The sequence below is a fragment of the Penicillium digitatum genome, chromosome 2, assembly GCF_016767815.1.
Source record: "Penicillium digitatum chromosome 2, complete sequence".
In the NCBI taxonomy this organism is placed as follows: Eukaryota; Fungi; Ascomycota; class Eurotiomycetes; order Eurotiales; family Aspergillaceae; genus Penicillium; species Penicillium digitatum.
Window position 1 is genome coordinate 211,488 of NC_089385.1, and position 24,847 is coordinate 236,334.

Here is a 24,847-nt window from a genome sequence, read left to right on the forward strand (position 1 = left end):
GGGCGCGTAAACGAGAAGCAATCGCGACCACCTAAACGGGTGGCGTTGGGCTATGTCGCACAAGGAACCTTGGAAGCGGCGATTGCTTGCTCAGCAGGTTTGAGTCTACCTAACAGGTAAAGTACAAGATAATGTGGAGGTATGATTTAGAAGGATGAATCTAACCCTGAGCGACAGTGATATTCTCTAGTAAAAATTGTAAACAATATAGGTAGGTGTTGAGAACTAGTGCATCATGAACTGTTTTATCTATTTTGACTCACACATACCCAAAAAGCAAATCCAAAGCTAACCATAGCCAGAGTACAACAAATTAGTGAGGGGGTAATCTCATTCGTATCCAGGGTCGAAGGCTTGTGGAGATGGCGAATGTCGCTCTTCAACATTTCCGCTGATGGATACTGCAACCTCCAGCACTTTGATATGACCTTTCCGTATTTGAGGGTATCCAGAGATGGAAATTTTTGCGAAGCGTATCGCTTCTCAATTTCATCATCGTCCAGCTCGGGAAAAGGACATGTGCCCGTAGAAATTTCGTATATGAGGGAACCAAGCGCGAAAAGATCAGAGATAATACTCCGAGGACAAGAGGGAGGTAATGGTAGCCGGTATCGAGTTTCTTCCTCGGCTAACCACTTAAGGCCGTTGATTTGGGATCCTGCAAAATCACAGACTTGGATTGAAAGATCATCGCTAACGAGAAAGTTGCGGGGACTGATGTCGCAGTGAATAACACCACATGCATGAATGGTGATGACAGCGTCAATCGCATTTTGAATCCACCTATCTTTCGTCGCCATATCAATCGAATGGGATTTGAGATAGGTTCGGATATCGCCATGTTGTAAAAAAGGGAACTGGATTCCTCTTTCGGTGATACCCAGGCATTTCAAAATATTGGGGTCATCGTTTGGTAGAGATTGATAGATAAGTTTCTCGCGAGCAATGGACTCCTCAGAATACTCTTCGGTTCCTGCAACATATGCGAGCACATCTTGATTACACCCCTGAGTGTTATGCTTGAGAGGTGCCTTGAGGACGTGATGGTTGGAATCTTCATGGATGCCTCCGGAGCCTCCAAACGTAATGGTGCGTAAGGTGCCTTCGGGCTTTAAAAGAACAGGATCCCCATTCATGATTATTGAAAATCCAGATGGAACAAAAAAGGGGGAGAAGGGAATAAAGGAAGACAAGAGCAAGCAACAAAAAAGCTTAAGCGCCTGATTGTTTCCGAATAGCACGTGATGGTATGCGATTCATTGGACGGTGCCGTTATGGTGCTGATTGGAAAATGGCTTATTGCGTTGGCCATTGGATTTGGTCAATCAGGGATTCTAGCCTATCTCGGGCGTGGCTAGACTTCCGCACGACCCAGTTTGGGTCGAAGGTCTCGACCCAGAACCCAACCCAGTCTGGGTCTGGGTCGAAACCTCATAACCCAGACCCAACCCAGACCCAGTGACTGGGGCCCCAGAAAACCCAGTATAGCCCCAGTTCGACCCAGTTTCTGCATAAATTATGGCATAAATATTTAAATAACATACTGTCATTTTCCCCTGTTATGGTTTCTACATCGAAATGCTACACTCTCTACCAACAAGGCAAAGGAAATTTTAAGAAATAACCTCGTTCTCCAAAGTAATATATCTGGTTCAAGATTAATTACTTCTTCAAATGCTTTATTTCATATGGAAAGGTGGTATGTGTTGGCTGCTGGTTTTCTCAGGCGTAGGATTGCATTCCATTTAAAATACAAAGTATACCCCAAGTTGCAGATATATATATTCAACACACATCAACGTAATATATATTTTCATCTACAGAGTAAAATAATTTTTGAATTCATTTATTTCTCTTCTTCTGTTTAATTCTAGAGCTTATATAACTATGGATAGATATCTAGTAAACTTTTATATTCAAAACTACTTACTACCTCTTAATCTACTTGGTATATGCGACTTGAAGGGAGGGTAGGAAGAAATATTTTGAGAAGGATTAATGGAACTGGGGTGGGAATTGGGGTTTGACTGGGGTTTTACTGGGTTTACTGGGTTTACTGGGTTCTTACTGGGTTAAATGGGTTCTTACTGGGTTCTTACTGGGTTAAATGGGTTATGACTGGGTCTTGACTGGGTCTTGACTGGGTTATCTCAGGGGTATTTCTTTAGACCCATATAATTTTAGTATAATAGACCAATCAACAAGAGTAGGATGATTTACTATATTTGATATATCAATATTCCTAGACACTTCTACAACTTTAGTGCATTTCTACCTTTGTACGTTAAAGAATTTCTCCCCTTACATCCATTTGTATATATTATATGTCATTCTCATGTTATGTCTCAAAGCCAACTTTCCGACTTTGCATCGTCGCTCTATGGTGGTGATCTTGACGATCTCTCATATATTTCAACTGGACAAGTCACACCATCCGCAAGTCAACACACAATCGACTCAAACTTCCGAAGACCAGATGATCCCCTCCCAATCCCCCCTTTATTGAAACGCGTTGGACCCGACCGTAGGAAAGGGTTTATTCTATACGATACAATGTCACATAACGATTTTGTGGACTGGTGGTTAGAGACTGACTACGGGAGGAAAAGCAAGCTTAAATGGGATTCGAACCGCCATACAGAGATCTGGAATAGCTACCATCAGGTAGCTCAGGGTATTGATGGCGCACCAAAGGTTATGTGCAAGCGCTGTGGGAAGATCCTAGAGCATCCTTATACACTAAGCCCGAACAGCACAGGCAAAGCGCAGTATCATGGCACATCAACCATCCAGAAACATCGGAAAACGGCTGGTTGTTTACGGTCGGAAAAGGGGAAGAAAGCGGAGATTACAAACTTCCTACAACGAGAGGTATATTTTCTATCATAAAATCAAGTAACTATACTAATTTATTATTATTCTAGGGAGAAGTTTCAGCAAGCATACCCTTCTTACAAGAAGATTGGGAGGAGGATCTCCTCCAATTTCTTACTCTCAACCGGCTCCCATTCCATCTGATCGAGCATCCATCATTCAAACGCATCATCAATAAAGCTCGTTCCGCCCCATCCCCTCCAGTGATTCCATCTGCCGATACCATCCGTCGCCGATTGGGCAGTCTAGTCAAAGACCGGCAGCAGCGTATCCTTCGTACGCTGCCTTCTGGCTCAAAGATATCCATTGCGCTTGACTGCTGGACATCTCCATTCTCGCAGGCATTTATGGCTATTACTGGCTATTTCATTGACAGTGATTGGGTATATCGTGAGGTACTACTTGGGTTTAAGCCGCTTCATGGTACACATACCGGCTCTTACCTGAGTAGTGTTCTTATAGAAACCCTAGTGGAGCACAACATTGAAGATAAAGTATTCGGGTTGACAACAGATAATGCATCAAACAACAAGACATTAGCTACTGCTCTCCAACAGGCTTTGTCAGATGATACTATTATCACCCGAATACCATGTCTTGCCCACGTTATCCAGCTCAGCCTCAATCAGCTTCTTGCTCGGATCAAGGCAGTTCCATTAAATGAATCAGCCGAGACAAGGTGGACAGAGAAGCAGTCAAGGCTAGCCCAAGAAAATGCGAAGCAAAGTCAGATCTCCTCCACACTGAACAAAGTCCGTTATCTTGCGATTTACGTCAATGCAAGTCCCCAGCGCAGAGAGACCTTTTACAATCTTCAGACAACTAATATCAAGATCGTTCCAATCCAAGATGTAAAGACACGATGGAATTCTACGTTCCTCATGCTTCGCCGGGCAAAGAGGCTACGTGCTATCTTCTCTTTATTCTGTACAGAGTATGATTGTGAGGAGATGCTACTCAGCGAGCAAGAGTGGCGTCAGATCGACTATCTTCTTTGTATCACCGAGCCCTTCTTTGATTATACAACACAGCTATCAAAGACTCGAGATGTCACTGCCCACTATGTGTTTAAGATCTACAACAAACTGTTTGATCATCTTGAGCGATCACAGGCACAGCTACGCCGAAAGCGTGTCCCATGGAAAAAACAGATGCTAGAGGCCCTTGAAGCTGGTCGGTCTAAGCTTGATGAGTATTACTCCCAAGCTGATGATCTTCGAGGGAATATCTATGCAATCAGTACAATGCTTGCACCGGTGAACAAATTCAAATTCTTCCTCTCCAGTGATTGGGATCAGAAATGGCGAGATACCTATCGACTTGCTTTTGAACAAGCCCTTGTTCCATATCAAGCACAAGTTAGAATAAGCAGTCGTGATCTACAAAGCTCTCTAACGATAGCCCATCCAAGCTCAAGGCTAGAGGAGATGCTTGATGGAAGGGATATACAACCACGAGCCATTACTGATGAAATCAGTCAATATCTTGACAGCGGTAAGTAAATACAAAGAGTATGTGTGATAATAATACTAATATAGATATAGATACTGTTTCTGTTAGGCCGCTTACTTTCTGGAAAGAGCACCAGGCTCGCTTTCCGGCCATTGCTGCCCTTGCGCGAGATACACTCTCATTTCCAGCAACTGGCGCAGGAGTTGAACGCCTCTTTAATACCGCTCGAGATATTTGTCACTATCGTCGTGGTAGAATGAAGAGTGAGACTGTCGAGGCATTAATGATGTTTCTTTGTACAACGAAATTTGATATGGAGGAGCAGGAAGCAACACTTCTTGAGAAAATTTTCTCCCAGGATGAGCTTGAGGCGGCAAAAGAGGAGAGGGAAGAGAAGCTCAGTGAGATTGAGGTTGATCCAATTAGTGATACAGAGGAGCAGGAGGATGAACTGGAAGATAAACCAGGGGATGCAATTGAGGTTGTAATTGAGGATAGACCAGAGGATATACCGGAGGAGAGGCCCTTACCTACAAGTGAATATGGTCGTCCTTGCTCGCCATCATTACCACCAACCTGTACACAGACACGAGCATCAGGGAGAAAACGTAAAAGCAGGGAAGATGATTTATTTGAATACCATTAGCTTGCTTGACAAAGAATCCTCAATTATACGCATCTCTTTTACCCTTTTTACAAATAAAATTAGATATAATCAAGTAAAGCAAATACTCAAAATTACCGCGAATAAATGCATAAGTTATACATTTAGAATCCTTAGCATGTTTGTTTAGTTTGTAACCCAGTTTGGGGCCCCAGACCCAGTACTGGGTCGAACCCTCCGACCCAGACCCATTACTGGGTCGAAGGGTTCGACCCAAAACCCAACCCAGACTGGGTTGGGTCTGGGTTGGGTCTGGGTTTTACTGGGTCGTGCGGAAGACTAGGCGTGGCTGATATGATTCATTGATGTTTGGATATCTCGAATTTCGCTTAAGCTGTCTAAATTGGCTTTGACAGTGAGTATGTATATTGTAATCAATCAATCAATCAAAGTTCAATTAACCTATTGCAGTCTAACTAGTTGTATATGACTATATAGGCGTTTCTCTAACAGAAGCAAGAACTTGAGACCTAACGCTGAGCGGGATCGCTCCCAAAGTATATAGATGATGCCGAAGTGAAGAGTGTAGAATTAGCCTATTCCTATAACCCGTTTAACCTATAAACGTAAAACTAAACCTAAACCTATATATAAGAAATTATTTAATAAACGTAGTGGAGTACACCCTCCACTTCTATCTCTTACTCCCCTCTCACTTCTATACCTCGCTTCTCTCTACTAGACTTCCGCAAAGCTATACATTTCGCTTTAGTATTAGCATATTTATTACTACTTACCCTAGTATATACGGGGATCTACCCAATAGTAACTTTTTGTCACGGTGCGAACCGTGATGCTTAGTTAGAGGAAGATCACGGCACGTGATCTCCGACCTGTTTATCTTGAACTTCAGTTCTAGATCCTGTTGTAGCTCTTCGAGCTACGTCTTGTATATTAGCCTGCCCCTGCCTGTGCCTGTACCTGTCAATGAGAATCTGATCTGTTACGACCTGTCCCTGCCAGTCATCTCCTATCATACCGTCCTGCCAGCCCGCACCCTGACACTACGTAGCTCCTACCCCTAGGAGTTGACTGTCTGAAAATGTCTGAACCGCCCCGAAAGCCCCCGAACTGAACTCTGGTAGACCCGGTCCTGAGCAGACCGCTACCACTGAAGAACCGCCTGCTACCACTGAAGAACCGCCTGCTACCGCTGAAGAACCGCCTGCTACCACTGAAGAACCGCCTGCTACCACCGAAGAACCGCCTGCTACCGCTGAAGAACCGCCTGCTACCGCTGAAGAACCGCCTGCTACCACCGAAGAACCGCCTGCTACCGCTGAAGAACCGCCTGCTACCACTGAAGATCCGCCTGCTACCACTGAAGAACCGCCTGCTACCTGTAAAGTCCCGTCCGAGGAACCTGCCTGCACGACCAACTGGTCTCGAGAAACGAGACATTGCAGCCGTATCGCTAGCTGCGTGTGCTGCGTATGCAAGAAAGAAATACAGCATGTTCGCAATTACAACCGCGGACATCGAGACTGCACTGAACCCCAAGACCGACACTGAACCTGACCCCGTGTCTGCACTGCCTGAAGAGTTTAGAGACTTCGCCGAAGTGTTCTCACCCAAGGAAGCCGAGCGCTTGCCACCCCACCGATCATACGACCACAAGATGGTCTTACAAGAGGACAAACCCTTACCTTTTGGGCCCCTCTATCCCATGTCCCGAAATGAGCTCGAGGTCCTGAAAGACTGGATCGAAGATAACCTGAGGAAAGGGTTCATTCGGCCCAGCTCCTCGCCCGCTGCCTCGCCTGTTCTGTTCGTGAAGAAACCCGGCGGAGGTCTCCGCTTCTGCGTGGATTACCGTGCACTGAACGCAATCACTGTTAAGGACCGTTACCCGTTGCCGCTGACCAAGGAAACCCTGAATAACCTGAAAGGGATGAAGTTCTTTACGAAGATTGATATCATCTCCGCCTTCAACAATCTGCGAATTGCGAAGGGACAAGAATACCTGACTGCCTTCCGTACGAGATTAGGACTGTTCGAATCATTGGTGATGCCATTTGGTTTAACTGGAGCCCCCGCATCCTTCCAACGATTTATCAACGACACGTTACGAGAGTACCTGGACTGTTTCTGTACTGCTTACCTGGACGATATCCTGATTTACAGCCGCACGCGTGCGGAACACATAGAACATGTACGAAAAGTCCTCCAGCGCCTCCGAGAGGCAGGCCTGTTCGCAAAACTATCGAAATGCGAATTCTGTGTGTCCGAGACGAAGTTCCTTGGTATTATCATCGGTGAAGATGGTATCCGTATGGACCCCGACAAGATCGAAACGATCGTGAACTGGAAAACACCGACCTGTCTGACTGATGTGCAAGCCTTTATTGGTTTCGGCAACTTCTACCGCCGCTTTATCAGAGACTTCTCGAAAGTCATCGCCCCGCTCGTGAGACTCACGAAGAAAGACGTCCGTTTCGAATGGACACCTGTCTGCCAGCTGAGCTTCGAAGCCTTGAAGAAGGCGTTTACATCTGCCCCGGTTCTGAAAGCGTTTGACTGGTCCAAGGAGATAGTCCTGGAAACAGACGCGTCTGATTTTGTCTCTGCCGGTGTACTGTCTCAGTACGATGACGCTGGAATACTGCACCCTATCGCATTTTTCTCGAAAAAACACTCCGCCGCCGAGTGTAACTATGAGATATACGATAAAGAACTGCTAGCCATAATCCGCTGCTTCGAAGAGTGGCGTCCCGAACTGGAGGGCACACCCTCGCCCGTGAAGGTCATAACTGACCACCGCAATCTGGAATATTTCACGACAACGAAACTCCTGAACCGCCGCCAAGCCCGATGGTCTGAATTCCTGTCCCGGTTTAACTTCAAGATCACGTACCGTCCCGGAAAACAAGGTGCAAAGCCCGACGCCCTGACCAGGAGGTCAGAGGATATCCCTAAAGAGGGGGATGAGCGCTTAGCGCATCAGAGCCAGACTGTTCTGAAGAAAGAAAACCTACAGATAAACGTCACAACACGACAGAGAAACGGAGTCACTACAACCACTCCACCTGAACTGCCAGACCTGCCCGAACCACCATCTACGATCAAGGATTTACTGCTGGAAGCCTACAACTAAGATAAAGTAGTACAATCTATCCTGGAAGCGTTAGACAAGAACGCTAGCCGTCACCCTGAGATTACACTTGCCGACTGCGAACGAAGAGGCAACTACCTCTACTACCGGAACCGCTTGTACGTCCCTGACAACGATGAACTGAAAGCTGAAATACTGCGCCTGTGTCATGACAAGCCCACCGTGGGACACCCTGGCCGGTCGAAGACCTATGAACTGCTGTCCCGAGAATACTACTGGCCTAGAGTATACCAGTACGTGAGCGACTGGACCAAGAACTGCCATACCTGCCGCCGTATCACCCCCGCCCGAGAAGTCCGTCAAGGGATCCTGAGACAACTGCCCGTACCTGAGAGAGCCTGGCAAGATGTCAGCATGGACTTCATCACGCACCTGCCCCTGAGCTACGGTTACGACGCCATCCTAGTCGTGGTAGACCGTCTGACCAAGATGAAGCACTTCATACACTGCAAGGGAACCTGCAACGCTGAAGAAGTCGCCCGCCTGTACACCCGTCATGTCTGGAAACTGCACGGCCTGCCGAATACTGTTGTATCTGACCGAGGACCCCAGTTCGTGGCCCAATTCTGGAAACACCTGACAAAGCGCCTGCGAATCACCAACCTGCTGTCAACCGCTTATCACCCGGAAACTGATGGCCAGACTGAACGCGCGAACGCCGTACTGGAACAATACCTCCGAGCGTATGTGTCCTACTTACAGGATGACTGGTCTGAATGGCTCCCGCTGGCCGAATTCACTGCAAACTCTCATTACTCCGAGAGCACCCGAGTTTCTCCGTTCTACGCGAACTATGGGTTCCACCCCCGCATCGGGTTCGAACCATCCCAGCCTGCCAGTCACCCTGCGACCCGAGACGCGGAAAAGTTCGCTACACGAATGCAAGAACTGACTGAGTACGTCCGCGCCGAGATACTGTCCGCACAAGCCCGATACGAAGAACAAACGAACCGTCACCGCGCCCCTGCCCGCCGATACCGTCCTGGACAACTGGTCTGGCTGAACGCCAGGAATATCCGAACCCTCCGCCCGCAGAAGAAACTGGACTGGAAGAACCTAGGCCCCTTTAAGGTCCTAGAAGCTATAAGTGCACACGCTTACAAGCTCGAACTGCCTGCTAGTATGAAGATCCACCCTGTGTTTAACGTCAGCCTGCTACAGCCTGCCGCCACGAACCCGGTAAATGGACAAGTTACTGAACCCGCACCGCCTGTCGAAGTCGAAGGACTGGAAGAATGGGAAGTTGAAGACATCTTAGATTCCCGCTGGGAACGACGAGGCCGAGGAGGCCCGCGTCTGAAGTACACCGTCAAATGGATTGGTTACGACGAACCCACTGAAGAGCCTGCTGAATACCTGGACCACGCCCGCGAGATCGTACGGAACTTCCACCGAAGATACCCGCACAAGCCTCGCCTCGACGGAGCTCGGCTCTAAGGGAGGGGGTACTGTCACGGTGCGAACCGTGATGCTTAGTTAGAGGAAGATCACGGCACGTGATCTCCGACCTGTTTATCTTGAACTTCAGTTCTAGATCCTGTTGTAGCTCTTCGAGCTACGTCTTGTATATTAGCCTGCCCCTGCCTGTGCCTGTACCTGTCAATGAGAATCTGATCTGTTACGACCTGTCCCTGCCAGTCATCTCCTATCATACCGTCCTGCCAGCCCGCACCCTGACACTTTTATTAGTTCTTATTAGGCTTAGTTCCGCGACTAGGTAGTCTATATATAATCGTAAATATAAGTGAGAATATACTAGCTAGATAGTCACTTTAGGTTTTATACCGCTTAGATAGCGGCTTAGCTATTAGAGAAATTAGTGACTTCTTAAGCCTATTCCTTTTTAGCTTTAGCGAGAGCTATCTCGATACTATTAAGCTCAGTAGTGTTACGCACTGCCTAACTGGTCACAGTTATGTTAGAAGCTTTCCTGGTTATACTTGCCTGTGCTGGTCCTCCAACGTCAATGATCTGTCTCTCAACCGAGCTGTTGCTGCGCACAGTCTTATCCAGCCTAAGTCCTTTTGAGGGTATCAGGGAACGATGCCAGGTAGAGCGCCGAGCAGATCTATACCGCAGTATTGGTCTGTTCGTTGGTGTTGTCAAGTGATAATATAGTAAGTGAGTCAACAAGGTCGTAAGGTAAACACAAGTAACAATGTATGATTGAAGACGAAGAACTAAACTAAGTACATGAGAGAGTGTCCTTATATATCCTTCGCTTCCTGGGGTCGCCAGTGCTCCTGGGGTATATCCTACCCCCGGGGTAGATCGACCCCTCTGAGTATATCCTACCCCGTGCAGGGATATACTCCTCCTGTGATCACGTGGTTGCTTGATTGGCTCTCGGTGGCCCATCTGTGTACCCGGTGGGTCACCACTGATTGGTGACGGGTAGGTCCGTAACACTGCCCAGCTCATCGCGATTGAGCAAGATATCGAACTAGGAATATGGCCCCTAGGCCCTAAGTAGGGGCCGAGGTTTTTGTCATGGTCTAGTGGCAGAATGGCTGTATCACAAGATGTCTGGAAGGAATGACTTGGATCGGAGATAATCACGTGACCATTATGTATTTAAGACTTCGGGCCTGCCCCTTAGTTCGTAAATCACGGTCACTCTTATCCAACGGCCTTTATTCTTTGTCATGCCCTCGCCTTTTCTTGATAAACAAGGCAATTCCATTCCCCAGGAGAACATTATCGGGAGTGGAAACACTGCGGTTGTTCTCCTTCAAAACGGTGTGGCTGTCAAAACCCCTGTGAGATATGTTTGGAGCTCAGACTCCGACGTGCAAGTGAACGTGCAGAGCGTTAGACGTGAGCAAGATATTTATCTTCGTCTCCAATCTCCTAGAGATGATGGTTCTAGCGGTATTGTCCGTTGCATCGGGGTTTCAACTGAAGCGATCCAACTTGCCTATATGGCTAATGGGGATCTTCGGGCTTATCTTACAAAGAACCGACCTTCTCCTCAGCTTCAACTTGCGTGGTTCTACCAGATGTCTCGAACTCTTGCTTTTATCCATGAGAGATGTGTACTCGTCGCAGATATCGCCAGCCGGAATTTCCTTCTCGACTCCGCTCTATCTCTTAAATTCTGCGACTTCGCAGAAGCATCTCTTCTTCCATTAGATTCTAATATGGAGACTGTAGATGATAATGGATTTACAACTCGAATTGACATCGGCCTTCTTGGAGCAGTCATGTATGAAATTGTCACAGGCAATGAGTGCGAAATCGACCTTTTCAAAGATAACTCACCTACCGATGGTCGAGCTTATTGGCCAGAAAGGAGGCATCTACCAATAACTCAAGATGTTCCGTTTGGTTGGATCATTGAAGGCTGCTGGGACGGCACATTTTGTACCGCCCATCACCTTCTACGAGCATTGGATTCTGTCGACCTGCTCTGTCCGCCAATCACTCCCTCACGCACTGCTTAAATCCTTATTTCGATCAGGGATTATGTCACCGAGCGGCCTATCATAACAATCATTGGTATATTCGGCCTAGCATTTACCCTGATCGCCAGCAAAAGAAAGTTTTGATAGTCCGAGCCTTCAGCAATCTTTTTTTAATGCAATTTTTTTCTGATTTCTGTTTTTGTTTTTGTGATTAATTTTCTTTGTATTATCATGCCACATTGTTGCTAACGTTTTGGAGAGTATTTTTAGCCAAAATCTGATCATTTAATTCCATTTTTGCGTGTACCTCGCTCAACTTTGATCCAATCAATCGTTCAAAGTCGGACAAGTTCAGTCAAGATCATGTTGGACAACAATACATAAGTCTGGGTTTAGACCACCTGTGCAATGACATTGTTATATTATTGCAATTGCAGAAATCTTGCTTTATCGAGACTAGCCATAGCGATGGTCTATCCTGCGAGCCTCCTCTCCTTTGAGCTATGGTAGGGAGTTTTTTTTTACTAGTATGCAACAATAGCTAATTTCAACAACAGGAATCGGGGCGCATACGACACAACCGGGGTCAAAAAGAAAACAAAGAATGAAAACAAAACTCTCATAGCGCCGATTGGTGTTCTTATGAGCGATCAATGATGTTGATGTCGAACTCACCATCGGTTGCGGAGGCCGGGGGCTCATCCCCTAAACATCCCAGCCCCCGGAGTGTATTGTGGACATCCTCAACCCAAGGATTAAGAATTTCTAACTGATATTTCTGGATTTGTTCCACAGTACTTTTAGACGGTTAGAATCCCTATAGCAACTGTAATGAAAGGAGATAGTGTCACTCACGACCTCAATGCATCTAATCTGAGTTGATGTTAGAACAAGTAAGCAGTAGAAAAGAAGATTAAAAAAGACAGATTGAGGACTCACTCCAACTTCATAGCTTCTTGCTGCGACCGCTGTGACTCGACCAAGAACTTTGCCCAGTGCGCCGTCTCTAGGGCCTCATTTATCTCGAGCACTGATGTTGCAATGGAGTGCGCCGAGGACAAACCCGACGACATGCTTGGGGGCGCAGATACGTCCTCCTTGATTGGTGGGAGCGGAGGGAAGGAGAGAAGATTTTCTGGCCCTTCATTATTGTTCACTGGAACAAGAGTTGGATCACAAAAAGAATTAAACGGCGCAATGTCGGGTATTTCCTCCAAGTTGCCAAGAAAAGTTTCAAACGGTTCAATATCGCTACTTTGGCTCAGGCCTTCCAAAAGGCGCTCAAATTGTTCGTCGGTGAAACTTGCCATAGTTGATGTTGAAATAGGTAGTTGAGTACTAGTCGAGTAGTGTCAGATCGTGCTGTGCTCTGTCTTTTAAATCTTATCGAACCACGATTTACTAGCCACTGTGCAGCAAAGATCGTGGTACTCAAAGCGGTCCCTTCCTGAGTCTAACATACCGCGAACATGAGTCCTTTATGCATTTCAGGTTCATCACATTCGATCACATGCATCGCTTATCACGTCTCGCCACTCTTAAAGATCAAGCGCTTCCATAAGTGGCTTCCCAAAATCCGTCCGCGCACTTTCACCTTCGGAGAATGCCAGCCCCCCCTCCACCCGGAAAAAATTACGGAATTATCTCGAATTGCCAACGGTACGAGCTATTGATATCAATGATATATTGTAGTGTCTGATTTATCTTAGATATGGAGTCGGCATACCCACTAAGCGAGTTTCGATCTCTACAACGAGCGTACGTGGAAGACCTGAAAACCATTGATGAGTTAAAGAAGCAAAATCAATATCTCCGCCAAACTTTGAAAGAATATAACGCAGCACTCTCGCGATGCTTGGCTGCCCTTGAGAAAAATCAGAAGTAATCTCATATGTCTGCATGCTTCCTTTTTCTCAGCCGCCCGGCTTGTTGTCCTTCACACATAGGACAACCCCTCCGGGATGAGTCTACACGATGATCGAGAGACCCAAAACTCCACTCAAGCCCCTGTTGTTCGGCAAACCACTGTATCTTGTTTGGAAAGGCACTAAGGCGGTGTTGCTCGCCACCAAACCGTAGTGATAGCGTGATCGTATCTTTTACGTCACGGACAATGAATCGCACTGGTCGGAAATATCGATCGCAATATTGGCAAATATCATCCGTAGTAAGTTGAAGGCCTAAGTTAATAGCATCCTTATAGAATTCTTTAGGCGTGGATATCTTGTCGAGACATTGAATAACATCTCGCGCTGGAGCACGGCAGCGAATCGAACCGACACATTGCAACAGACCTGAAAAGTATTTCGGCTTAGTATCCAAGCAAAAGAAGAAAGACGTAGCTAGCAATGATATAGCTGCATCTCTTTGTGTCCGATCGCTGGATATATTAGCACGGACAAGACTTGATAGTCTATCCATACATTCAGTATTATCCAATCTAGGTAGTCCACTAGGAATCGACAAGTCAAAGCGAAAGTATTGGGCCTGAGACTTTTCGTCCATAATACCTAGGAACTCCTTCCAGTTGTTTTGACCTTCAAAAGACGAAGAGACTGACCGATAGACGCGTGGAAGCCATCCATCGAGAAGCACGTTGCGAAATTTAGAGACTACTGGAGACTGGCTACCAGTCTCAGATCCCGTTCCAAGCGAAATGAAAACATCAGGACTGGGACAATTTGGCCATAAATGCTTTGCCTCCGACAAAGCTAGGTTGATAGGATTGTTATGCCTTCTCATACCGCCGTCTTGGAAGGTCCCAAGCCCGGGAATGTCGATAGTAGGAAATAGGCTGTGGCGGGTTAATGTTATATTTGATAGACCAAGTATAGATCCACCTACCATGGTGCGGCAGCTGTGGCACGAGCTCTGTAATTTGATTAAGTCAGAAGCTCTGCCCTAGGACCTAGGAGAAATTACTCACACTTGCCAGACAAATGGTTCGCTTTCGTTGTCAGGCCGAAGCCTACCGTACGCTATAGAGAAATTAGTGTAATATCCTAACATGGATCTAGAAATGGCCGAGCGACAGTCATAGTCTGGGACTTTTAAGGCCGCGCCAATCTTGACCGACCTATCGTAAAACCTATAAGTGATCCACAAACTTCGAGTAGTGTATTCATTGTTTGGTGTTCCAACCTCAAGGCAGATTTTAGTGACCGCTACGTAAGGCAGTTTTCTATACATGACAATTCAGCGGCATATGAGGTGCAGGTCGGCGCAACGGGCCAAGGGCAAAATTACCTCAAGTTAATCGAAGTGAAAACAGCGTAGGTGGCGGAGCTCGGTGATCCGGATGAATTAGAAAAATGCCTCACTAGATCAACTAGAGATCAACCATGGAAGGATAGATAAGGGTAAGAAACGACGAATATGCAGGGGGACAGGGAGGTTTTTATAGAACCACGCACGGAAACACACAAAGGCAAAGAGCGCTAAGCCGAAATGGCTCGAATTAAACCCTTGTGGGTAATTCGCAACAGCCGTCCGATATGGTGTAGTGGCTAACATCGCCGTCTCTCACACGGCAGCCGGGGGTTCGATTCCCCCTATCGGAGTATCTTTTTGTCGTTTCTTTTGGTGGCCTGTCTGTACTTCCAGTTAACACTATTCTTTTTCAATTCTACATCTAGATGCTGCCATTTTGAGGAATCAAGCTAATTTACAGCTAATTTACAGAAAGCAACGAAATTTGGTCTCACGCAGAATGGAGAGCCCCACAACATTAAAAGTCTGTTAGCGTAAAGAGTTTAGATTTACACCATGTCCAACGGTCTTGTCTAGTCTACAATAAAACTAGCATTTCAAGTGGCATTGGTACAAATTAGAAATATACATAGATTGGTGACACAAGCTAAAACAGACCCGAGGATTGCTTTCAAGGTTGGCGTTGCGGTGTTGTGAAGGAAATAGTAATACAAAAGGGAGACCTGTAGGAGCCACCTAGGCGGTTGCTTACACTCGAGGGTTATTCGATGGAAATTAAGAGGCAGGGTTGCCGGAATATGAACATGAAGTAATATTATCGGGGAATCGAACCAAATAAATGAGCTCCTATAGTTCCGGGTCCTACGTTACAGATCGTGGAGGCGAATGTATATTTTTTCATTGGATAGCCCGGCCCTACATGTGCAACTCCAGATATGAGAATGAAAGCTATCATCTGTCTGGAAACAACGTCTAACGACGATTAAGAACGTCACTTACATAAAAAAAAAACAGGGATGTTCGTTTCTTCGGCTTAAATTTGAGCATCGGGATCAGCCGTGGACAACCAGCGGTCGATGAAGAATTCAAAACGCTGTTTAGAAATTTAATTCAAAAAAAAAGATGGATCTGAATGACGACCAAAAGGCATGGAAGTGCATTTTTCTTTAACTAGGAAACGCCCGCTCCATCAATACGTCCGATTCCCTGTGTTGAGGGATGGCTTGTTATATAAAGCCATTATCTTGCGGACTATTTCTATCTTCAATCAATCTTTCATCCCATCTTAAAAGCAAAATCTTCCTCGGAATTTGTCTTTTTGACCCAATTTTCCAAACAACCATGAAGATTTTTGCAACAGTCTTGAGCGTCTTGGCTTTCGTCGGGGTCTCAATTTCCCAGAATACATGCACTGCAGACGATGTTCTCAACTCACTAAGTTCAGTTGAGCATTATGCAGACAAGATGCAGTCCGTAACCGATTCTTCAAATGATGACATTGATCCTTCTGCGGTGAGTACAAACCCGTACCGTCTATACAAAATCTCCGGCAAACTAAACACGACTTTGACCCAGCCCATTTTCAAAAACTTTGAAAGTCAAACCAAGCATTTCAATGGGGATTTACAGTGCACTTTCAATACAGCCCTGGCGGAGCAGACCGCTATTTGCAGTGCCTATGAAACGGTTAGTCGAACTTCAACCTTCTGTGTGGACCATAGTCCTAACTTATTTTTCTCTTTCTACAAATCCAGTTCGCTACCTCGCAGCTGGGTTACCTGCATGTGGCCGATGGACGTGCTTTCTACGAGAAAAATGGACACGGTGATAATGCTATCAAAATGCATGAGTACATCTTACAGTCGCAGCACGCTTTGGAGGTAATTTGGAATTCCAAGATTATCGTTTATGTCCTAACGTGCTATGCAGAATTACACAACTCAAGTTAAAGCAGCAGCTGCATCATGCGTGGATCGCATTGAGACCGCTTACACGCCGCTGGGTACTCAGCTTCAAAACCTGTTACAGGCTTACCCCGGGGCGGCTTAATTACAGAGAAGAGCTGCCAAACCTACATTGGCTAACAGCTGTTTCATATAGCCCAAGAAGGGGAAGAAACAGGAATTGCGTTATGATGAATTGCTGTTCCAGAATGTCTTCGCTATTGACAGATGCTGAAGTATCTGCTGGTCTGGTCGTGGTGTTTTTGGGGGAATAGTTCTGCAAAGCTAGCTATATCAATCCGGGGATTTTTACTTAACCATAGTCAACATGGCAGCCCGGAAAATTAATTTTATTGGAATACAGCGCTATAATTTGTTTCCCACAAGTATACTTCTCAAGATGACACCCAACATCACCTTGAAAGAAACAGAAGCAGTGACAGGAAATATATTTAGGTGATAACAAGCAGTAATTGAACAGGATGTATCATTAAGAAACAAAGAAACACCAAGCCTAAAAGAACAACCATTGCCCAAACCGTTGAGCTCTACCCCAAACACCCGCCTTCTTCTCCGTAACCAAACCCCCAGGCCCATCCTCCTGAGAAGGATCATATCGATCCGTCCTCAAATCCATGTTAGATTTCCTGACAAAGCGAGTTCTCTTGACCAGCTTCCAAGCGAAGAACATTAAAACCATGATCGGAATCTCAATATAATAGGAGACAAAGTCGACCCTTCTGAAATGCGGACTGAAGCACTTCCATCCCTGAACCAGAACCAGAACAACGTTAAGCCCAACAGCAAAGATCGGGCCATACGGATAAGTCCAATTTTTAAAAGGAAGGAGATGTTCAATGCCCTGAGTCCGGATCGCCGAGCGGAACCGCAAAGAAGCAAGACCGATACAAATCCACGAGAGCTGGTTCGAGACGCCAACGATATTCTGTAGCCAAGACCACAATTTTCCAGCGCCGATATAGCTGGCACCAAAGCAGAGACCGCTGATCACGGATGTCGCAAGGACAGCCACCCACGGCACCTGGAAGCGGTTGAGATGGCCGAAGAATTTGGGCGCATATCCATCGACAGCGAGAGTGAATAGGAGCCGAGATCCGGCGAAGAGGGCATGGTTCGCAGCTGAAATGACGGAAGTCATGATGACTGCGTTGATGAAACTACCAGCAACTGCGGACCCGGCTTGCTGGAAGACGATTGTGAAAGGACTGGTCTTTGTGTCACCATCTGAGAGACCAGGGTAGTCATATGGCACATTTAGGCCGACGATGAGGATTGAGAGGAGATAGAAGAGAAGAATACGCCAGAAGACGTTGCGGACAACTTTTGGCATTGTTTTCGCGGGGCTTTTGGTTTCACCGGCTGTGATAGCGATGGATTCGGTGCCGCCGCTGTTTTTTTTTTTGGGTTACCAATGGAGCGAATTTTTTTTTTTAAAAAATAGCAACGATGAGATGGGGTGACATACTATGCAAAGGAAGCTGTGACAAATACGGATGCAAAGCCGCCAATTCCACCGACGAAGGGTGCATGGCCCTTGTGCCAGTTTTTGCCGCCGATGTATTGGTGGTCTTTATTTCCACCACAGTTAACAGCAATGCCAAGAATAATGAAGATCTAGAAAGCGAATTAGATGGGCGGATATTTTTTTTTTTTAGAAGGATGGTACTCACAACGATGGTGACGACTTTGAGTAAGCTCAACCAGTATTCAACCTAGTAGAAACAGTCAGATAATTTGTAATATAGGCGAAGTCATCTACACATACCTCACCATAAACTCTAACAGAAAAGACGTTCAATGCAATGACAACAACTAAAAAGATTAGACTGATTGCCCAACCAGGGAAATTATCTGTCCAATATTGCAACAAAAGCTGCAAAGCAATGATATCAGACACAGTGGAGACAGCATCATTGAACCAATAATTCCAGGTCAATGCGAATCCAAGTGCATCATCCACGAAGCGACTAGAAACAAGTCAGTAATCATCCGCCTTGGAAAAAGAAAAAAATAAGATTGCTCACCCAGCATAAGTACAGAAAGATCCAGCAACTGGCATAAACGCCGCCATCTCACCGAGACAAAGCATAGTTATAAACACAATACCACCACAGATAGCATATGCAATAAGCGTTGAAGCAGGCCCGCCCTTGGCAAGTGACGATCCCGTTCCAAGGAACAGACCGGTGCCGATGGTACCACCAATCGCGATCATCTGCACCTGACGCCCAGACAAGCGGCGAGCCAGTTTGTCTGCGTTGACAATTGGGTTTGTTTGAACATCATAGGTTGTTGTACCTAGAGCCTTGGAGGGCTCTGCTCCCGGCTGTTTCTCGATGTCGGCCATAATGTGGAGATGAATATGGATACTTCCGTATCCATTAACTTTGTTTTAATATAGAATCTTCTGAACATATTTAAGAAGAAGGCCGAATGCAATGCCATAACTTACCTGTCCGCGTTGGGATATACCGAGATGTTTCAGCCCTAAGCCACCCACACGTGGCAACGTCACCAAGTTAGATTTGATACATCGAACAGTCAAAATAAAAGGGGAAGAAGAAGAATCAAAGAGGACTTTTATCCATCGATGGCGTGATTGAAGCCATCGATGAGTGGACGGGGCTCAACCGTGCGAATGTGACGTTGATGTGTCAAGGAAATCCCCGGGTCCACATGCCAATTTGGCTGAAGCTTTTATACTCTGCCCTGGACTATGGAGTAGATTTGGCAGGTTTAGCAGGTTTATGCATGTACATCTCTAAAATACCATATGCTATGTCTAAAAATTATCGCTTTCATTTTCACTATGCTTTTAATCGAGAAAGAGATTTTTTGAAGTTGGAAAATACACGCCATAGAAGACCTCACAAACCCATGAAACAATCCATGAAATGTACATTAACCAAGCAACCCACTGGCCAAAGCCTCCAGATCCCCCAGAGTTTCGATAGGCCTGGCAGAAGCCTGGCTCTTTGTGCTCTTGGGCTTGTCGTCGTCGCTGTCTGACTCTGCAAAAGAGACACGCTGCTTTTTGCTGGGTCGAGGCTCTTCGTGCTCCGAGGCAGAGTCTGAATCGGAGCTGGGAATCTCGAAAGGAACATGGGGAAGGTGCGAGAAACCACCTTCCTCCTCCGACATCTCGGCCTCGGCCTCGGCACGCTCGCGCGCCTTGCGCTTCTCTTTCTTCTCGCGTCGCTTCTTGCGCATAACTTCCTTGTCCTCGATATCGGCCTGGCGTGTGCGCTCCGCCTCGCCCTCGAGGAATTTCTCGCGCTGAGTGTTGGCGTCGCCGCGGGCCTTGAACGTATCTTCGTCTTCCATTTCGTACACCTCGTGTGCATTGCCCTCGTCGTCGTAGACCAATTTTGTGCCCTTGCCCTTGAACTTGAGGAGCTTTTTTTTCGACTTGAGCAGCTTTTCGCGTCGTTTCGAGTCGATGAGTAGGGGATCCTGACCGTCCAAGTGCACCATCTTGACGCCATTGGCGTCTTTAGTCTTTGGCTCGGCGTCGGAATCCTCCGAGTCGGAAGAATCGCTCTTCTCGCCGAGTTCTGCATCGCCTGCAGCGAAGCGGCGCTTGACTGAGAGGAAATCGGCATCCTCGTCGGCCTCGTCGTTGATCTCCGCACCGGCATCCTTGGGGGCATCGGTAGCCACCATGGTGCCATCGTCGTTGATGAGCTTGGAGTAGTGCTCTGCCAGTACGCCCTGGTTGCGTCGCTCGAACATACGGTCGTACCGTGTTCGCACCTCTTTCTCATCCTTCTTCTTCTCTGCCTCTGAGTCATCATCGCCGGACATGTGTGCCATTCTCCAGGATTCGTTCTTGCGCTCTTTCGCATCGTCGCCCTTGATGAACTTAATACGTGGAGCACCGGGAAGACCCAGACTGGCTGCATATTCTTCCAACGGAAGCTCCTTGATCTTAAAGGTCTCCTTGTCCTTTTGCACGTAAATCGACTTGACGTAGGAGATGAAAGCTTTCTGGCCCAGATACTTCAACTCCGGATCCTTGAAACACATGTTTTGCAGCTGATTCTTGACACTCTGTTGCTTGTTCGATTTGATGTTGATCTTCTCAATGGGAACTTTCTTGTGCTCAAGCTGCTTAAGGAACCCTTTCTCCTCGCTAGGGTCTAGGAAGAGTACAGCACGGCCAACACGCTCGTAACGGGCCGTCCGTCCGACACGATGAATATAGGTATCAGCGTCTTCAGGACAATCCATTTGAATGACCCAATCGACAGCGGGGAAATCCAGACCACGAGCAACAACATCAGTAGCGAAAAGAACGGCGTGTTGAGCCTGAGAGAACTTTGTGGTGATATCCAATCGTCCTCCCTGTTTCTGTCGCCCGTGCAAATGGAGCAAGGAAATCCCAGGCTGCAACTGCCTTAGTGATTCGTATACAAAGCGAACTTGCTTGCCCGATGACAAGAAGACCACTGTCTTAGATTTGAGGTTGCTGCGGATGAAACTCCAAAGGGTATCAAGCTTCTGTGGGAGTGGAGTAACGGTGTAGTGTTGTTGGAGAGTTGAGGGAGTGGCGGAGGCGGCTGCTTCGTGAACCGAGACGTACTCGGGTTCCTGCAGACTCAAACGAGCCAAATCACTGACCTTCTTGGTCTGTGTGGCACTGAACAGCATAGTCTGGCGCTGTTTTGGGAGGTGGTCAAGGATAGCATCCACGGTCTTCTGGAAACCCATATCCATGATACGATCGGCTTCGTCCAGCACCAGCATCTGCAGGTTATTCGTCTCAAACATAGCTGTCTGATCCAGATGCTGCAACATTCGACCAGGTGTACAAACCAGGATATTCATACGTCCCAGACGATCTTGTTCCTCGCGCAGACTCTTTCCACCGATAACCAATCCAGCAGAGAAATTGTGGTATCTTCCGATCTTGCGAAGCACCTCAAAGATTTGAATCGCTAGTTCACGAGTTGGTGAAAGAACAAGTGCGCCAAGACCATCCAACTCAGTCCACTTCTTGCGATACAGATTCTCGAGAATGGGTACTAGAAAAGCGAGGGTCTTTCCACTACCGGTTTTGGCGGCACCGAGGATATCGCGACCCTTGAATGCATGGTTGATAGCACGCGATTGAATGTCGGTAAGGGTTTTGAAATGGGAGGCTGCGAGACCTTTGGCTGTTGGTTCGGAGAGTGGGAGATCGGAGAAGTTTTTGACGGGAGCTTTGAGATCGAGGTCCTCTACCTGCTTGACGAGGGTAGCTAAACTATCCTCACCACGCTTTCTTTTCAAGACCCTCCCTGTGTCCTGGTGAGTCTTTGACTTCCCTTTAACTGCTCGCGGCGCCATGATGTGGTTTGAGTTGAATCTTGAAAGTTAGCGGGCGGTGAAAACATCTTTTTTTTCTTCTTCGGGAACGAAAAACGAAGGCGGTAGGGAAAGCGGTGAGGAACCAACCAAGGTCCTTGACCTATGCGCGCGTTGTGCTGACTCAGCGAACGATAAGGCCGCAGTCTTATCTTGTTTCAGGTCTGAGCCTCAAGAGCGCCAGGAACGATTCTATATCAAAAGATTCCGTGGCAGATATGTCGGACGACGACCAGGATTTCCTCGAATCTCTTGAGAAAGAGGCCTCCGAGTATAGCAAGGTATTTCACCTCTACAAGGTATATATCTATACTCCGACTGACACGCGACACAGGATGTCGAGATCGACCGCATTCGCAAGGCATTCAGCCTCGATTCGTAAGTCCAATCCGCCTTTAGCCATTCATTAAATTCCTGACACTTTTCATCTTCTTTATATATTAACCCATTACAGCTACGCCGTCCTGGATCTCCAACCTGGTGTTACAGAAAAAGACATCAAGGTCCAATACCGGAAGATCTCACTGCTGATCCACCCAGACAAGACCAAGAACCCCGCTGCTCCAGATGCATTTGATCGACTCAAGAAAGCACAGACCGCTCTTCTAGATGAGAAGCAACGCGAATACCTGGACGAATGTATCTCCGACGCGCGCCGCCTGTTGATCCGCGAACACAAGTACACACTCGACTCCCCCGAGCTGAAGACCGAAGAGTTTAAGGTCGAGTGGCGGAAGAAGACGGTTTCAGTACTATTGGAAGAAGAAGCGCGACGCCGGCGACAGCTCAAGGCGCGCTTGCAGGAGGAAGGTCGTGAGCAACGCAAGGAAGAGGAAGAGCTTGAGGCGCGCAAGCGGAAGCGTGACAATGACAAGAAGTGGGAGGATACACGGGAAGAGCGCATTGGTAGCTGGCGGGATTTCCAGAAGGGGCGCAAACCTGGTGGTGACGAGAAGAAGAAAAAGAAGAAGATGAAGGTGTTGGGCTGATTTAACTTTTCTTTTCTTTCCCCTTCTGAGCGTTGCTGGCGTTTGGGGATCTGCTTGTATAAATATGCTAGGTTTTCTTCTATTCTTTATTCCTTTAAGGAGATTAGTAAGAGGAGTAGTAATAAGAGAGAATCGAGGTAACGTATTTCACGGGCGAGCCGGCCACACAGGCGAACCGGCCACCCACCCAATTGCATTAATTTTAAATTTAAATATCTCAACGAAAACTCCATTAAATTAAATACACCAAAATGATCTATCTAGCAGGGCATCTATTAAATCTATGCCCGGTTTCTCTGCAACCACTACCCCTTGATGTAGCCCGTATACGTGGTTCTAAAGCCGGTGCCTTGTGAATACCGGCATCGGGGGGAGGTGCTCCATCTACTATCACTGGCCGAGAAATCAACTAAGAGGCCTTTTTCAGTAGGGATCTGCCTTTGAGATCGAGTACGCTTTTACTTCTGCTTCTCATTGGCGGCGCGTGATTCCTTAACTTCTTAGGCGAGTAAGATAGCACCTTGCATTATAAGACGGAAGCCTTTTACAAGCTGGTTTAATGCACGATCTAATAGGCTAGGCGGGCTTCGAGATCTTATACGAAGTAAAGCTTTAGTCGACGAAGCCTGCCGACGTAGATCTTTCTCTGTAAATAGAGTTCTTGGGGGTAAAATTCCGGCTTAATTCGCTCCCCCGGCTTAGAGGGGGGGTAGGTGTTCGAAGTCGAATATTTAGCTTTGAAATCACTCGGTTAGGTACAAATAGTACTAAACCAGCTGATCCGAAGCTGTTTTTGAGTGCCCGTCTATAACGCCCACGGCCCACGGGCATGCCTATCCCGGGTATACCCACTATGCCCACTGTTATATAAAGTCACCTAAAATGGACGTATAACTCGCTGACTTTATATAAAAAAAAACTGTTTATGCCTATTTTGCCAACCCTATATAAAATCGCGGTTTTAATCTATAGTATGTGTCACGGTGCGAACCGTGATGCTTAGTAAGAGGAAGATCACCGCACGTGATCTCCGACCTGTTTATCTTGAACTTCAGTTCTAGATCCTGTTGTAGCTCTTCGAGCTACGTCTTGTATAATAGCCTGCCCCTGCCTGTACCTGTCAATGGGAATCTGATCTGTTATGACCTGTTCCTACCAGTCATCTCCTATCATACCGTCCTGCCAGCCCGCACCCTGACAGTATGTATAAAATTTACTGAAATATCTAAGTATTTAAGAAACTTGTAAATATATATCGACTTAGAATATATTTTAAATCAAAATATACAATGTTGTGTAGTGTTTTTAATAACTTGTTAAATTGTACTATAATAGTTTAAAGATATTGTTGAACGAAATACAGCGTACTTTTCCACTAGACCATAACAAAAACCAAGGTGCCTGTTTATGGCCTAGGGAGGCCGTATTTGAGGTTTGACAGATATATTTAAGTTAGTGGTAAATCCTACTATTTTCTATAAGTAAAATACTACTTATGGATTCTACTTCACCTCTCTCACTCTAGTATATTTCTTATAGAGAATTAGAATAATAATTATTTTTATATCACTAAATGTTGGATGCCTCAGGCATCACATGTCATGTAAGCGTCTTACGGAGTTCTCTACTGACTGCGGCTATGATTTGCATTATGAGCATTTAGCACTGTGCCACATAGCTGTGCCTATGCAACTACAACTTACGCTAGGGTCAAACAATATAGAGGTATCAGAAGACAGCAATGTATTGTTGACATGCCCCTCCCAGAGGAAGAGCCCGAGCAAGGAGAGCAGGAAATCCTTGAAGTGGAGCATGGCCATGCAGATGTTGAA

General features: G+C 46.5%; 11 protein-coding genes and 1 non-coding gene across 12 annotated transcripts; 7 read left to right on the forward strand and 5 right to left on the reverse strand.

Moving 5' to 3' along the window:
• Window positions 1-245: 245 nt before the first annotated feature.
• Pdw03_6164 (kinase-like protein) lies at window positions 246-1,136 on the reverse strand (the record flags this gene model as incomplete). Its single annotated transcript, XM_066101272.1, has 1 exon — window positions 246-1,136. The coding sequence occupies one exon, from the start codon at window positions 1,134-1,136 to the stop codon at window positions 246-248; it is 891 nt and encodes a 296-aa protein (XP_065956355.1).
• Window positions 1,137-2,553: 1,417 nt separating this feature from the next.
• On the forward strand, window positions 2,554-3,445 carry Pdw03_6165 (Zinc finger, BED-type predicted; the record flags this gene model as incomplete). Its single annotated transcript, XM_066101273.1, has 3 exons — window positions 2,554-2,871; window positions 2,925-3,150; window positions 3,432-3,445. The coding sequence occupies 3 exons, from the start codon at window positions 2,554-2,556 to the stop codon at window positions 3,443-3,445; spliced, it is 558 nt and encodes a 185-aa protein (XP_065956356.1).
• A 2,338-nt stretch (window positions 3,446-5,783) lies between these two features.
• Pdw03_6166 (Allantoate permease) lies at window positions 5,784-6,502 on the forward strand (the record flags this gene model as incomplete). The annotated part of the gene is made up of 2 exons (XM_066101274.1): window positions 5,784-5,790; window positions 6,054-6,502. 2 exons carry the CDS (start codon window positions 5,784-5,786, stop codon window positions 6,500-6,502), a joined length of 456 nt encoding a protein of 151 aa, XP_065956357.1.
• A 4,245-nt stretch (window positions 6,503-10,747) lies between these two features.
• Window positions 10,748-11,545, forward strand: Pdw03_6167 (kinase-like domain-containing protein; the record flags this gene model as incomplete). Its single annotated transcript, XM_014680291.2, has 1 exon — window positions 10,748-11,545. The coding sequence occupies one exon, from the start codon at window positions 10,748-10,750 to the stop codon at window positions 11,543-11,545; it is 798 nt and encodes a 265-aa protein (XP_014535777.2).
• Window positions 11,546-12,146: 601 nt separating this feature from the next.
• On the reverse strand, window positions 12,147-12,816 carry Pdw03_6168 (uncharacterized protein; the record flags this gene model as incomplete). The annotated part of the gene is made up of 3 exons (XM_014680290.1): window positions 12,147-12,303; window positions 12,362-12,379; window positions 12,446-12,816. 3 exons carry the CDS (start codon window positions 12,814-12,816, stop codon window positions 12,147-12,149), a joined length of 546 nt encoding a protein of 181 aa, XP_014535776.1.
• A 159-nt stretch (window positions 12,817-12,975) lies between these two features.
• Window positions 12,976-13,391, forward strand: Pdw03_6169 (uncharacterized protein; the record flags this gene model as incomplete). Its single annotated transcript, XM_066101275.1, has 2 exons — window positions 12,976-13,165; window positions 13,216-13,391. The coding sequence occupies 2 exons, from the start codon at window positions 12,976-12,978 to the stop codon at window positions 13,389-13,391; spliced, it is 366 nt and encodes a 121-aa protein (XP_065956358.1).
• Window positions 13,392-14,118: 727 nt separating this feature from the next.
• Pdw03_6170 (Zinc finger, RING-type) lies at window positions 14,119-14,515 on the reverse strand (the record flags this gene model as incomplete). Its single annotated transcript, XM_066101276.1, has 4 exons — window positions 14,119-14,177; window positions 14,251-14,300; window positions 14,351-14,377; window positions 14,433-14,515. 4 exons carry the CDS (start codon window positions 14,513-14,515, stop codon window positions 14,119-14,121), a joined length of 219 nt encoding a protein of 72 aa, XP_065956359.1.
• Window positions 14,516-14,994: 479 nt separating this feature from the next.
• Window positions 14,995-15,066, forward strand: Pdw03_tRNA61. Its single transcript has one exon. It is a non-coding gene; the product is annotated as a tRNA-Glu (tRNA).
• Window positions 15,067-16,057: 991 nt separating this feature from the next.
• Window positions 16,058-16,765, forward strand: Pdw03_6171 (uncharacterized protein; the record flags this gene model as incomplete). Its single annotated transcript, XM_066101277.1, has 4 exons — window positions 16,058-16,228; window positions 16,292-16,402; window positions 16,471-16,596; window positions 16,646-16,765. The coding sequence occupies 4 exons, from the start codon at window positions 16,058-16,060 to the stop codon at window positions 16,763-16,765; spliced, it is 528 nt and encodes a 175-aa protein (XP_065956360.1).
• Window positions 16,766-17,173: 408 nt separating this feature from the next.
• On the reverse strand, window positions 17,174-19,027 carry Pdw03_6172 (Amino acid permease, putative; the record flags this gene model as incomplete). Its single annotated transcript, XM_014680288.1, has 5 exons — window positions 17,174-18,068; window positions 18,146-18,294; window positions 18,351-18,392; window positions 18,446-18,647; window positions 18,705-19,027. The coding sequence occupies 5 exons, from the start codon at window positions 19,025-19,027 to the stop codon at window positions 17,174-17,176; spliced, it is 1,611 nt and encodes a 536-aa protein (XP_014535774.1).
• A 554-nt stretch (window positions 19,028-19,581) lies between these two features.
• On the reverse strand, window positions 19,582-22,008 carry Pdw03_6173 (DEAD box RNA helicase (Hca4), putative; the record flags this gene model as incomplete). Its single annotated transcript, XM_014680287.1, has 1 exon — window positions 19,582-22,008. One exon carries the CDS (start codon window positions 22,006-22,008, stop codon window positions 19,582-19,584), a length of 2,427 nt encoding a protein of 808 aa, XP_014535773.1.
• A 236-nt stretch (window positions 22,009-22,244) lies between these two features.
• Pdw03_6174 (Heat shock protein DnaJ, N-terminal) lies at window positions 22,245-23,015 on the forward strand (the record flags this gene model as incomplete). Its single annotated transcript, XM_014680286.1, has 3 exons — window positions 22,245-22,307; window positions 22,361-22,404; window positions 22,481-23,015. The coding sequence occupies 3 exons, from the start codon at window positions 22,245-22,247 to the stop codon at window positions 23,013-23,015; spliced, it is 642 nt and encodes a 213-aa protein (XP_014535772.1).
• Window positions 23,016-24,847: the final 1,832 nt, after the last annotated feature.